This window comes from Ciconia boyciana, chromosome 8 (genome assembly GCF_034638445.1).
Source record: "Ciconia boyciana chromosome 8, ASM3463844v1, whole genome shotgun sequence".
NCBI classification, from domain to species: domain Eukaryota; kingdom Metazoa; phylum Chordata; class Aves; order Ciconiiformes; family Ciconiidae; genus Ciconia; species Ciconia boyciana.
Genome location: NC_132941.1, coordinates 20,383,377 through 20,398,330, shown reverse-complemented (window position 1 = coordinate 20,398,330; position 14,954 = coordinate 20,383,377). Strand labels below are relative to the sequence as shown.

At 35.4% G+C, this 14,954-nt stretch overlaps 1 protein-coding gene across 14 annotated transcripts in view; it reads left to right on the top strand.

Moving 5' to 3' along the window:
* Positions 1-14,954, top strand: part of HERC1 (HECT and RLD domain containing E3 ubiquitin protein ligase family member 1) — a 105,973-nt gene that overhangs the window by 66,151 nt on the left and 24,868 nt on the right. For 10 of the 14 annotated variants that reach the window (XM_072869743.1, XM_072869755.1, XM_072869749.1 and 7 more), the window contains exons 38-50: positions 1,235-2,010; positions 3,170-3,368; positions 4,317-4,477; positions 6,075-6,191; positions 6,361-6,592; positions 7,771-7,895; positions 8,165-8,385; positions 9,592-9,860; positions 10,386-10,438; positions 11,712-11,912; positions 12,518-12,692; positions 13,428-13,698; positions 14,563-14,776. In XM_072869743.1, the coding sequence (XP_072725844.1) occupies positions 1,235-2,010; positions 3,170-3,368; positions 4,317-4,477; positions 6,075-6,191; positions 6,361-6,592; positions 7,771-7,895; positions 8,165-8,385; positions 9,592-9,860; positions 10,386-10,438; positions 11,712-11,912; positions 12,518-12,692; positions 13,428-13,698; positions 14,563-14,776 (3,014 nt within the window). The remainder of the gene's footprint in view (positions 1-1,234; positions 2,011-3,169; positions 3,369-4,316; positions 4,478-6,074; positions 6,192-6,360; positions 6,593-7,770; positions 7,896-8,164; positions 8,386-9,591; positions 9,861-10,385; positions 10,439-11,711; positions 11,913-12,517; positions 12,693-13,427; positions 13,699-14,562; positions 14,777-14,954) is intronic. The other 4 variants (XM_072869751.1, XM_072869756.1, XM_072869748.1 and 1 more) reach the window with 4 other exon arrangements.

Genomic DNA, 14,954 nt, shown 5'->3' with positions numbered 1-14,954 from the left:
TACTAAATTTCTTAAACTCCTCCTGGCTATAGTTGAACCATAATCTTCTGGAGCAATTGAGCAGTAATTATTTTTTTTTGCCACCAGTTACAATTACATTCTGAAACAACCGAGGTCAGTTCACCTCTTAGAACTGTTGCAACATTGTGCCTATTTTGTCTTTATGCAAAGGCTGTTGTCACTTTAACTAAATATACTGAAGTGCAACTGATTCTCAAATTTAGTTCCAGATATAAATCCTTTCAAGTATGCCCATGTGACAGTATAGCCTTAAAGTAAGTGTGCCCTTAAAATAATTGGCAATATTATTTGAGTGAAGTGGTACAGCGCTTGAACACAGGCAAGCTCTTGGTAATGCATTGAATTAAGTTCAGAATGTACCTTCTTAATTAAAACCAGGCTAAAGCTTGCTTTCATTTTAAAGTAGAAGTTTACCTTGTAAGATGGGAAAACATTTTGGGATAATAAAAGGAAGATTTAAAAGTCCTTTATCTGCTGGATGTATGGAAAATACAAGATGTATGGAAATATAGGCTGGTGAATTTTTGTCCTGCTTAGAGTGAAAATTAATCAAGTGTAACAGTCCTAAGTATTACAAAAAATTATCACTGACTATAGATGGACAGATAGACAGACATATACTATATGTATCTGTTGGGTTTTCTGACCTGTGTTTTTAAAAAGCCACTGTCCTCTCTAGGTAATCTGTCCTGTCATAAACAGAGATGAGAGAGGATTATCATAAGCTATTCATAGCGTGCTCCTTGTGGTGAATAGTTGAACAGGAATGTGAGGTCAATCAAAGCTTTTCCTTAACGTGAAAAAAGTTTAGGAGTGTTTTCTTTCTAAGCTCTTACACCTATTCACAAATTCAGCTTAGGTATGATGATAAAATTTGGCTTAAGGTAGTTTTTCTTAGTACAAGTCTGTTACATATTTCTAAATAATATAGCAGAAACCTCTGTCAGCACAGAATTGATAGCTTCTATGATGCTTCCGGGCTTTAATGCTTGTTGAAAACCTGTGCATGCTTTGTTGCCTTTGCTCTAATACCATATCTCCCTGTTTTCTGATCATAACCTCATTTGCCCCTGTTTACATTTAATTTTTAGAATTGGTTTGTTTATTTTATTAAATATATTTTACATTTTACTTTGCCTACATTATTTCCTGTACTTTCCTCCTGTCTCTCCCTCACTTGCTTTTTCCTGTGTCATTCTGATCTTTATTAAAGCTTCCCAACTTTTTGGTCGCCTAGTGATACTCCACTGTATAATCTGGAGCCCTGCGAACCACTGCCTTTTGATGTTGCAAGATTTCGTGGGCTGACAGCTACTGTGTTGCTGGACCTTACCTATCTGACTGGTATTCATGAAGATACGGGAAAGCAAAGCACCAAGAGACATGAGAAAAAGCACAGACATGAATCTGAAGATAAAGGGGAAATGGACCAGAAAATGGAGGGTGATGTCGGATCAGATATACGATTGGGACAAAGTGCTGATGATAACAAAGGACATAGCACTACAAGCTCTAAGTCGGAAAATGAAGTTGCTTCCTTTTCTTTAGAACCATCAACAGTAGGTATGGAATCCCAACACCAACCTGCTGAAGGAAGAAAAAAGAATCATGAACATACTCCAAGAAATCATGATATAGTGCAGTCAGAAATCAGGGCAGTACAGCTGTCTTATCTTTATCTTGGTGCTATGAAGTCACTTAGTGTTCTTCTTAGTTGTAGTAAATATGCTGAACTACTGTTAATACCAAAAGTCCTGGCAGAAAATGGTCACAACTCTGATTGTGCTAGTTCTCCAGTTGTTCACGAAGATGTTGAAATGCGTGCTGCCTTGCAGTTCCTGATGCGACACATGGTGAAACGGGCAGTCATGCGTTCACCAATTAAAAGAGCTCTAGGACTGGCAGATTTGGAACGAGCACAAGCCATGATCTACAAATTAGTGGTTCATGGGCTGCTGGAGGATCAGTTTGGTGGCAGACTTAAACAAGGTACACTTTCAAAATTATGGAAGTACAGTGTTAATTTTTTTTCCTATTAAAATTAATAGTAACAATTATAATAATGATAATACAAATAAGAATCTTGTGATTTTGTAGTGGTTACACTTCAGAGGAATCTTAATTGGACAGAAGAATTTTACAAAGATGGTTTACTGTTTTGTAGATATAATACTTAATTTTTTGCCTTTTCCCCAATTCCTTATTTTAATAAAAAGTGAATGCATATCAGTCAATCAGAAATATGAGTTTCTAATATGCCTTTAATACTTTTTAAAAATGAGCAGTTCTGTATATACTTGTCAGAAGGATTTGTATGTGATGTAAATATCATAAAGTTCACTGTTGTTAAATGTGTATGCAGTCATGTTAATAGATGATGTTAGGCATGTGTATGTTCAGGGTGAAAGTAACCTGTGTTTCTATCTGTGAAAAATCTCTAAATCAGTTGTGGGGTTTTGGTTTTGGGGTGGTGTTTTCTGAGAGTTTTTTCTGAGATACTTGGCACTGCACTAACAGAAGCGGAAGAGAAAATGTGTGTCCTTCCTTTTCTTCTTAAAAATACGTGTATTACAGTCTGCATCTTCAGGGAAACCATTTAAATCAGTTTAAACAAAGAAAACAATATCTAAAATATTAAAGCTAATTACTGCGCCATCTGGTTTTTCACTGTCTTAAGGACTTCTAAACCAACCAAAACAACTCTTCAAAAATCTGTTACTTACACAGCTGAGTTAAAAATAGCTTTATAGTTAATCAGCTCTATTTCCATATCTGAGAATTCTTTCCCTTTTGCCTAAGAGAATAATCCTAGCTGTTAGAGTAATCTTGTTACAGTCATAAATCTAAATCTCTAAATCTAAATATCATAAGATTTAACCAAGTAAATGGCTTCTGTTATCATCTGGAAAGACTTGTATACTATTTACCTGCTATCGGTATGACAACAGCAAGAGCCAATAGACTGATTTCTTTACATAAGTCCATGAGTTGTTGGCAGAAGTATTTGTATGATGTGCATTTCTGCACACCCCTTTCTTTGGGGGAAATTTTAAATGATGATAGTTATTTTTGAAAGTTTAGTCACAGCTACTATTCTGCTCTACACAATTATATTAATGTTCCTGTAACATCCTTTTTTCTGTTGTAGAAGTAGATCAACAAGTAGAAGAAGGTGATCAGTCTCAACAAGCCCAAACACCAGTTACAACCAGCCCTTCTGCTTCTAGCACGACATCTTTCATGAGCAGCTCTCTGGAGGATACTACCACTGCTACTACTCCAGTAACTGATACTGAAACAGTTCCAGCTTCAGAATCACCTGGTGTTATGCCTCTCAGTCTTCTTAGGTAAAATATCTTTATTTTCAGCATTATATGATTTTGTGGGTGCAGGGAACCAGTTGTGTGGCTCATATGCAATATATGTCTTTAGCTTTCTAAGCCTTTGAAAATGTTAATGTTTGTATTTACTGTCAAGAACTGCCTCTGCAGAGGACAGAGTTTAATTCGTTACTTTGCCTTGCAGGACACGTGTTACTAGAAATAAAAAGCTCTTAAGCTTTTAATATACACTGTATATATATGTAACATCTGAATTCTTCAAGACAGGAGAAAATACCTTCCTTATGTTGTCCTTCAGTTCTCATGTTTATTTGGTATAGTTTACATTACAAATCTCTGAAATTCTGTATTTTTAACGAATAGTTTTTGATTCTCAAACTAGAGTAGATCTTAGTTTGAGGTAACATTCTGCAAGTTAAGACCTCGTTTCATCCTACCCTGACATACTGAAATGGAAGTGGGATAAAACTAGTTAATCTGTGATGTAGAAGGAAATCTGCTTTACATTGAAGAGAGTCCTATTCTAAGTTTATTAATTCTGTTAAGTTTATTAACTGTCGTCTTAGAGGTTTTGCAGATATGATTTGACAAAAGCCAGAACAATGTCCTATTACCAGGACAGTGAAAGTAAAATACTCACCTGATTTATTAGTCAGGCTGAGTTGTGAACAAAGTGGGGAAATGGGAAGAATGTTTACTTCTCTTTTATCTCCTATGTGGGGTTTTTTTAGGTGCATACTTAGAATTTAATTTTCCAGGCAAAGGTGGTAGGAATGAGCTGTTCTGACAGGGTTTTTCTGCCACCCCAATGTATGTATTGCACCTTATCCTTACAAAACTCAATTGCTGTAAAGTATGACTTGCTAAGTGCGCTCTAATTTGATGTTTTTCTTGTGTCAGACCTTTTTCAGCATAGGTCTTTTTAATATAAATGGATATTGTTCTTTTTTAAAGGCAAATGTTCTCCAGTTATCCTACTACAACTGTACTTCCAGCACGACGTGCCCAGACTCCTCCAATATCTTCTTTACCAACATCTCCTTCAGATGAAGTTGGAAGAAGACAAAGTTTGACTTCTCCTGATTCCCAGTCTGCAAGGCCTGCCAATCGTACAGGTAAACTTGTAGTCAATATAGATAGAAATGTGGACGAGTTAGTAAATTCACAGAAGTTTGGTGTAGTTTTTTTAAGACGCTGAAAACCAACAGGGTTTCTTTTTAATGCAACCTAATATGCAAAGCATAGTTGAAAACCTTTTAATTACTATCTTAGGACAAAAAGCTGTAGATTGTCTAGCTGTAGACTTTATCAAGCAAATGAAATTAGTTTTTAAAAGCTGTGGAATGGATTATAAACTACATGTATAAAACGAGAATGCAGTGTAACTGGTAATTACTTCAAAATGTTAATCTGATTTGGGCTTGTTTCCTTGGTTGTGTGCCACTGTTTAGTGCACTAATTTTCTAGCTTTTGTTAGGTCATATACCACGCACAAAACAAGAATTGGTGTATTTTATGGTACATACACCAATGTAGCTCCTTCCAATTAATCTTGTTTCATGAGATAGAAAGGGCTGTCCAACCTTCATGGGCTCCTCATGCTGCTGTCTGGAATCATGTGAAGGTAATGGGAGGCTTCTGTTCGTAGAAGTTTTATTACTGCCTGCACTGTGCTACTCAAAACAGAAACTTGCTCTATTCCAGCATATGTACAGAATGGAATGGGTAGAGGCTGAGCAAATTGTTGCATGAGAATCTTGAGCTTCTAAAGAGCACAAATGAGTATCGTGATGCAAAGGAGATAATACTAAAAAGAAAAATACAAGTCCATATATATGTGTTTTGTATTAAATGAATAGAAGAGACTGATTTTCTCAGTGCTGAGAAACAAAGTCCATGCTTTAAAATTCCTGACTGATACAACTTTTTATTCTTGCTCTTATATCCATGCCATTAGGTGGGTGTTTTAGCTATTTTATTTGTTGCACAGCAACTTGTGTGCTCAGTTTCACATCTCTCTCATTGTTTTTTTTGTTTCCTTTTTTTTTTTTTTTTTTTTTTTTTACTTTATGAGATGACTTGCTTCTCCTCATGATACTGTCTTTACAAGTGTTTGTTGGTATGCTGTTGATGCCTTTGTTGATCAGACCTCACTTTTATGGCAAATAAGGAAACTGTGTTTTTTGGGCAGTAACTGACCTTTTTAGAGTCCTTTGAAAGACTCTTTGCACAGAAATATAGCCGCCATTTACAAAGAGGTTTTTCAGATATGTCACCAGCTTAGTTGAGGCCTCTTTCTGTACCTTAAGAGGAATGTGTATTGGTGCAATCTCGTAACATTTGGGAATCTTGATAATTTGAGCAAGGATAACTTTATCTGATCTACCTAAATATAAATCAAATAGATAATTTGATTCAGTTTTAAATGGAAATAAACTTCTTGGAAATATCTCAAAAGAAATAGTTCTTTGAATATTATCAGTATCCTACTTGATGAAACAGAAGCTTACATAATATATATGTTACCAATAAGAATGAACACCATCTGGTTTCATTACAGAAAGTATCTTACTTTGTGGAAAGTAGTAGAGAGGAAAGTTGTTAAGGGCAATTATTTCCTTATTTGAAGCTAATATAGCAAAGTAAGGTCTAGTAAAGTAACACTAAAGAAAGGTTTATGCACTTTACATTTAACGTTTTCTGTCTTTTAAGCTTTGTCTGATCCAAGCAGCCGACTTTCAACATCCCCTCCTCCTCCTGCCATTGCTGTTCCATTGTTAGAAATGGGGTTCTCCCTCAGGCAAATTGCAAAAGCTATGGAAGCTACAGGTAATCTATAACTATAACATGAGTTTAATCTGAAAAATTAGATAAATATGAAATACTTTTTTCCAATGGAATACTTAAAGTTCTATAACCATTTACAGGAAAAAAATTGATTTTTTTTTCACCATCAATGATATGATACAATTCTAAAGTGTGATTTTCCTGCTTTCAGGTGCCAGAGGAGAAGCAGATGCACAGAATATCACAGTGCTGGCCATGTGGATGATAGAGCACCCTGGAAATGAAGATGATGAAGAGCCCCAGTCAGAAGGGACTGCAGATACACGACATGGGACAATAGTCTCTGGAAGTGGTGGAAAATCTGGTGATCATTGTTATTTGCAGTCACCAGGTGATATCCCTTCTGCTGATGCCACTGAAATGGAGGAAGGCTTTGGTGAAAGGTAAAATGTAGTTTTCTTCTAATTGCTTGTAATCTGTTGAAGAAACTGAAAATCTCACAAGTTCATTGTTGCTGACAGAACATTACTTTGTAATGCCCTTTTGAATTTTGTTACAACATGAGTAAAAGCAAACATGCAATTAAATTAGGTGTACATGGTGCACTTATTTTCCAGTACTGTTTGTGCACAGAACTGGGGAAGAATGTAACTGAGCATGCTTTCTTCAAAAAAAGAGAGGAAGGAGGAATGAAAAAAATGAGGGCACATAGCTTACGTTTTACCTAAAAGACCTAATAATAACACAAAATTTTATTGGAGGTTGGTTTTTTTCTTCAGTGGACTCATGAACAGGTATTTTTCTACATTTTAAAATGAATTCTTGGTTTGTCAAGAGAGGATGAAACTGAATTGAAGTTTACATTCTCAGTTACCTTCACAACCTTAGACCTAAACTATGAAACAAGGAGGAAAGGTGGTTGTTTTTCTTTTGTTTTGTTTTTAATCCTAAAAGTAGTGGTTATATTTTAAGTGACACCTATTAGGAATCATTCCAGCTTTTTTGTTAATAGGGAGGATGACAATTACAAGATGTATTTTGAGAACACTTTTGTTCAGATTCCTTGATCCTACCGAGATACTAATTTTTAAGTTTCCTCAGTTACTTTGTCCTAGGTAAACTTTCATTTCATGGAGAACTCACAGATGTCAGTTGGGAGGAATAAACTAAGCAACAAGTGTTACTAAGTAACTTAAATTCATGTTTTGCAAAAGATTTTGGGCAAAAGAGGGAATGACTGAGGCAGCAACAACAGAAATGTTGATTTTATTTCTTTTAAAAAGGAGAAGGAACCTAGTTTGAGCTGTAGTTAACATTGACAGCATAAAATGAGTGCTCTCCCAAAATTTCTGCAATGCTTAGGATGCAACTATGGAACCATCAAACAGGTGTTGACATTGCTGCATCTGATTTGTTTGAGGTAAATCTCACAGTCAGAAAGACAGTAAATATGTGCTGCAGTGGAACTGAAAATTCTTGAATTCCAAATTCTCTTTTTTTCCTTCTGTGAAAAGAAAGAAAAAAAATGCCAATAAATATGATCTCAGTATTTTTCCTTACTTACTGTATGTGTCTGTTTAAAACTTGATTTGATTTACCTGTAAATTACAAATTCTTGTAGCCCTGATAATATGGATCATGTGGATAATGCAGCTTCTGCAAGTGGACCTCCTCCTAGGAGTCGGTCAGCTGTAACGAGGAGACACAAATTTGATTTAGCTGCCCGAACATTGCTAGCACGTGCTGGTAAGTATACTGAAAGACTTCCAAGGTCTTTGCTTATCCAGTAAATGAAGAGGAGGGGGATTGGTACTTATCATGAAAGTTACAAAACTCTCCTTCACATACGTGTATCAGTGTATATTTAACTTAAGTGCTTTATGTGGTAATGAGTAGATTATGTTTAGCAGAAAAGTTAAAAACAAAGCAAAACGAAGTTGAAAGTAAGTCATCTTTATTACATGCAAAATAAAAGTACTACTTCTCCCCCCCCCCTTTTTTTTTTTTTACTTGAGCGGGATTATACCGCTCTGTGCAGGCCCACAGGAATCAGAGTCGAAGAGAAGGGATATCTTTGCAGCAAGATCCAGGGGCACTTTATGACTTCAACTTGGATGAGGAGTTGGAAATTGACCTCGATGATGAAGCAATGGAAGCCATGTTTGGGCAAGACCTGGCCAGTGATAATGATATTCTGGGAATGTGGATCCCAGAGGTATTGGATTGGCCTACCTGGGTGTGTGTGACTGCAGCGGGGGCTGCTTTAACTTACTGCTTTTTGCATGTTCATATTTTAAAATTTAAAGTAACATGCATATGCTTATAAAAATATCTTACTAAATGCCAGCAATGCTTAAAATATTCTTGTATTCTATAGCTTCACTTTTAGATTAAGAATAGTGCTTTCTTGTGTTTCTTGCTCTGCACTTCTACATGTACATAGTTTTTCTTCTCCTTCCCCTGAAAGATAACAGAACTAGTATAGTTGTTGTTTTGATGATATCACTTAGAAATCCAGTAGGTGTTCCAGATTGCTTAGCCAAGTGGGATAACAAACACAGTTGTAAATGTTTGTTCTATTTAAAACAACAACAACAATAATAATATCATCTGACCTGTAGCAAGATAATCAGTTTTTCTTAATTTAGTCATGTCATGTATTTCATTCTCTGGGAAGGATATGGTGACAGTCCTCACTCAGTTGTTGTATAGCCCACTAAAAATATATTTGAGGTGGAAAAGAAATATTATAACAGGAGCTCGTTAATCTTTGGATTATCCATGTCAAATTAGACAAGCAACCCACAAGACTAAGCTTTCATGTCCTAATTACGATGTTACCTGACTGATATGGAAGCAAGTTTCAGTGTGCATATTGAATTTTTCAGAGAGCTTGTTTCACTGGAACACCACAATGAAATTACTGACTTACGACAGAAATGTAATTGTAGAAAAATGAACTTTATATTCAGACAAAACCTCGGAATTTATTGACACAAATGATAATTATTGTTGCTCAGTAAATGTAAAGTCCAATCATCTGAAAAAAAAAAAAGATTCATTCTTCTTTGTTGGATCTAGTCTAGTCAAGTTCTGAGGAGAACCAGGTAACTTAAAGACAGCATTGAATGTGAACTAGCAGAGTTATATGTGAAAAGTTATACTGTCAAGAATGTTGAGTCAGATCTGAAATGGAATGGGAAAATCTCATCCTCTGAAACTTTACTTCCGAATGTTTTTCCTGGTCTGAGATGGTCTGCTCTTCATTATGTCATAAATTGTCTATAGCTGCTTTGCTTTTGTGCAAGTAACCGTATAAATATCACTCTGTTTGTGTAACAGAAATGGGCAGGAACATCCACCTAAGAATATTGGCCTATTTTATATCTCATATGAAAATATTTATTCTGTACAAATAACATGTGAAAATCTTACTATGCAGCATGTCTGTGAATCTGAAGACAGAGAGGAAGTAGTGGTTTGTGAACTGTGTGAATCCAGTGTTGTCAGCTTCAATCAACACATGAAAAGAAACCACCCAGGCTGTGGTCGTAGTGCAAATCGCCAGGGCTATCGTAGCAATGGTTCTTATGTAGATGGATGGTTCGGTGGTGAATGTGGAAGTGGAAATCCTTACTATTTACTGTGTGGCATCTGCAGAGAGAAGTACTTAGCCCTGAAGAGTAAATCTAAAACATCAACTTCCGAAAGGTACAGAAGTACAAGATGGTGGAGTACTCTGTGTAAAGAAGGGAAACAACTTAAAAATGTTTACTAGCATCAGCATTTTAAGAATTTGATTGAAGAAATTAAAATTCCTAGCAGAATTTGTCTATTTATTTTAACTGAGGCTTAAAATCTTTTTCTGTATTCAACAAATGCATATTGAGAAAACAGGTTGTCTTGATATTTCTATTTTTTAAATGAAAAATAATTATTTCTTGGGATGTTGCCTGCTCTTGTTGACTTTTGAAAACTTCCTTTTTCAATTTTGTCTGACAATTCCAGTATTTTTTTATGGGCCTTTCTCACATTAGTACTGCAAAATGCTTCCTCCCTTCACAGGCGCTTTTAGAAGCCTTTTTATTTATCTCTGTTACTAGCAATTTCCAGAAATCATATATACATTAACCTAACAGTAAAGTAACTTAATAGTAAACCAAGTTTAAAATTATTATGCATGTATATAAATTATGAGATCCATTCAGTTATTTTCTTTGTTATTTTTTCATAAAGGTACAAAGGCCAGGCTCCTGATTTAATAGGTAAACAAGACAGTGTCTATGAAGGTATGTTTTTATGTTGCTGAAGATATTAAGTACTTTGCACTTGCACAGTGTTTTATTTTTCCATAAAGGTACTTCCATGCAAATAAACCTGTCATGAAACTGTACATGAAGGTATACTTTCAAATCTTCTTCAGACTAGATGTAGTATTTTAATATTTTTTTTTAGTTCAAATGGGAAAAAAATCAGTGACATTTTTTCCTGTGTCTTTCATCTAAGTAGCTGAAATGGCAAATACTGAACTTTGGGTAGTAAGGTATCGTGGGTAGATGTTATATCCAGAACCGCACATACAGAGCCTTATGTTCAAATACATTTCTTCAGCAGCCTTTGTAGGAGAAGTTAATCGGCATAAGTTAGAGTCTCAAAAATCTGCCATTAGGCTTATTCTTACCTTTTTTACCTTTGTACTATCTGAGAGTGTCCTGACAATGGCTTTCACTTTAAACAGATTATTTCTAGTCATTGTAGAAAACCTTTCCCAGATGGTTCTTTGATTCTGGGCCTTTCTATAGCTTGTATGATTGCAATGCTATGATTTACCACATTTGTCTATTTAAGACTAAATGAGTGCTCCAGAAATTAATGGCAAGTCCGTCTTCCAATAGATAGAAGGTGTTCAGATTCTACTGTATGGGGAGTGAGATAGCGTGGGAGGAGGGATCAGTAAATGTAAGTTGACTTCTGTGTAAATGGTTGGGAAGTGAATGCAATGCATAACTGAATTGCAATTTTAGTGCTTTTTTTTGCCTTCTTTTTTTTTCCCCTGGGACAGAAAAGCAAAAGCCTGGGTATAAAATTATGACCTAAGAATTCATGCATACTTTTTTGATAAATATGAAGACCAGAAATTTCTCGTATCTGTCTTTACTATTGAGTCCTTTGGAATATGCACCTGTTATCATGATTTAAAGCACAACTGTATGTCTATGCTTTTCACTATATTCCAGGTTTTGGAGTTGTCTTGTGCTAGATGTGATGACCTCTCATTTCTGTGTTTTAAAAAAACAACTAGTTTGTTGCTTCAGAATATCTTGCATGAAATTTCTCTGCAGTAGAAATAAAGATCAAATTTCATGGAGAGGGGCAAGAGCAGGATTTTGTTTTTCTGATTCACTATGTTGTGTCTATGTCAACATCAGAAGATGAGTGTAAGACTACTATGTTGCAAATTACAATCCACATTTTATACTCTGTATTGTTTTTTTAATTAATTGAAATTATTTAATATTTTAGCTTTTGTAACCAAGTCTAATTATATTTCTCCAATTCTAGAAGACTGGGATATGTTAGATGTGGATGAAGATGAAAAGTTGACAGGAGAAGAGGAGTTTGAATTACTAGCTGGACCTCTTGGGTTAAATGATCGACGTATTGTACCTGAACCTGTACAGTTCCCTGACAGTGACCCTCTGGGTGCTTCAGTTGCAATGGTGACAGCCACCAACAGTATGGAAGAAACATTGATGCAAATAGGTAAATTTGAAATGAGTTGCATTCAAGAACAAATACCTCCCCTTTGGTGTGATTTTATAGGGGCAATGCAGAAATATTTTGACAGTCTTTCCTGCCTCCCACTATGAGGAAGTGAAGACAGGGTTCTGAATTGCCCTTTTATTATAGGGGAGTTAGAGAGAGGAGTGTGAGGCATTTATATTGACAGAATGCCCAAAGCTTTGGTTTACTAATAAAACTGTGGCCATAGTCCTACAGTGGATGCCTGCAGCATGCTTTATAGAACTCAAAGATGGATTCATGGATTTAAGTTGGGACTTACTGACCAGCCTATTGAAATGCAGGATCAATATGTAAGTCTGTAGACCCCTCTAATGGAAAAGCAAAACAGAGGAATTAACACTAACTTCATCTATCTTTGAAAATAAGGAACAATTAAATTATGAAGTGTATTTCAGGAGTGTATTTTCCTCTCAGTCATTATCACTATAGTTCTGTATGCATGAAATGTTGAAAAATTAATGAGTAATTTACTAACTTAGGCCAAATTTGCTTCTATGCTTATTACTATATGATAATGTTTTGTTTTTCTTTAAACACTAACGCAAATCATCGTTATCTCTAAGGCTGTCATGGCTCTATAGAAAAAAGTTCTTCTGGCAGGATAACCTTAGGAGAACAAGCAGCTGCCCTGGTAAATCCACATGACCGTGTTATGGCTCTAAGAAGAGTGACAGCTGCTGCCCAAGTCCTCCTTGCAAGAACTATGGTTATGAGAGCGCTCTCACTTTTGTCTGTCAGGTTTGTAGCATCCTTGGCAACATTTCCATGTTTCCATTTGGAACGGGCTATCAAGTTATGCTTGATAGGGATGCAGTTTTAAGCTACTTGGGAAAGTGATTCTCATTTTATGTACTTATATCATACTATTAAGAGAAAAAATTCTGTTGATTTTGTTCTTTTGAACCCTATCTTCAAACTTTATGAAAGAAACTTCTACTTCTTATATGGAAAGTGGACTCCAATAGTATCAGCCATGCAGAACATAAAGATGCTGTGTTTGTCAGTGAGTTTTTGTTCAAGGCAAGTATTAGAACTTAGAGGTAAACGTTAGAGGAAAGAAGATGAAGTAAAGGAGTTGATGGGATATAAGGATTTAAAAACTGGCTTTGTACAAGATACCTCTGCAACTATGAAGACATTGCAGAGATCTGACATGTACATGTGCATATTGTCATGGCATAACTCTAAACACGAATTATCCCTATAACTTTGTTTATGAGTGATTCCAGGTAAACTAATGGATTTGTGCTAGGGCAAGTCTATAATGTGTTTTTTGTCTTCAGCTTAAAAGAAAAGGAGTTGGAGGGGCTGCAGCTTCATTTCTCTTTCTTCCCCTTCCCCCTGCATGGTAACAATGTCCAGCTAATCAAACAGGCAGTGTTCACTAATGGTTTGGGAATAGTTTTATCCAAACATAACTTTCTTTTAAAATGTACTAATGAAACCAAGAGCATTTATATTCATTTTTGACAGTGGTTCCAGTTGTAGCCTAGCAGCTGGTCTTGAATCCTTGGGATTAACAGATATCAGAACTTTGGTTCGTTTAATGTGCCTCGCTGCAGCAGGGAGAGCAGGCCTGTCCACAAGTCCATCTACTGTGTCAAGTTCAACAGAGCGATCTAGAGGAATACACAGCAAAACAAGCAAGCCTATATCTTGTCTTGCCTATCTGAGTACAGCAGTAGGCTGTTTGGCATCAAACACTCCTAGTGCTGCAAAACTGCTGGTACAGTTATGTACACAGGTAGGACTGTTATTTCAACATAAATATTGATATTAAACTACTTATACATGAGATGAAGCAATCTGTTTTGTACATATTGATAATTTGTGCTTTTATCTTCTGAACTGTGATGAGACTGCCCTCAACTTGAGGATCTCCTTAGAGTTCTTGTTTATGGCTTTGCACAAGGGTATGTTTTATTGTTGATAAAAATCAAGTAACTTTACATTTTTTTGCTGAGTACTCTTTTCAAGCAGAGAAAAATGAATGTGCTTTTTGTGTTGATAGGGTTTTTCTGTTGAAGTTTTGAGTTTTTTGATTGAGTCAACTCTGTGTGGAGCACAGATTGTTTGTATTTAGAAAGAAGTGATCTACAGCTGTGGATATGCAACAGAATTTCATAAGTATCAGGAAACTTCCAAGCAATCAGAGTAATTGTTTTGTTCTTCTGAGTTCGAAATATAATTATGGAGAAATATGAGTCTTGAATGGGATAATGGTTTTTATTGCTTTTTATCCTACTACCAGGTGCATAACTTCATAAAAAGTTCTTCTATAAGCTCCTTAGTGCTTGCTGGTTTTCTCGGTTACTTGATACTTCTTTTTTTTTTTTTTTTTTTTTTTTTTTTTTTTTTAAATCCCTGGATCTGGATCTGGATAGTTGGTTCCATTAAGACCAGGTATTCCCCAGGGCAGAAGACTTAAATTCTATATTGTACATGATCTTTGCCTGTTAAAATAAAAGTGGTTGGGAGCTGAGAATTTCTGAAAAGAAAAACTGAAAATCTTTAAAACTCTGCATGATTTGTTCAATTAAAAATGTTTTCCAAAACTGATTTTTCTGTTTGTTCTGGTTATTTATTGTCTTTAATTATTTATTTTTAGAATTTGATTTCTGCAGCAACTGGTGTAAACTTGACAACAGTTGATGATCCTATTCAACGAAAATTTTTGCCAAGTTTTTTAAGAGGAATTGCAGAAGAAAACAAACTTGTCACATCTCCGAATTTTGTGGTTACTCAAGCACTTGTGGCATTGTTGGCAGACAAAGGGGCCAAACTGAGGCCTAATTATGATAAAGCAGAAATTGAAAAGAAAGGTATGATATAGCTTTGTTTTTAAATGTTAAATATTAAATCTTCAATTCCTTGTTTATATTTAAGGAGAAACCTCCTAGAATAATGTATAAATAAATATACTCTCAAAAATGTACAAAACTTGTCTTAAAGTAATCTTATAGTTTAGTACACAAATTTTACTTAGAAATATGATCTTAT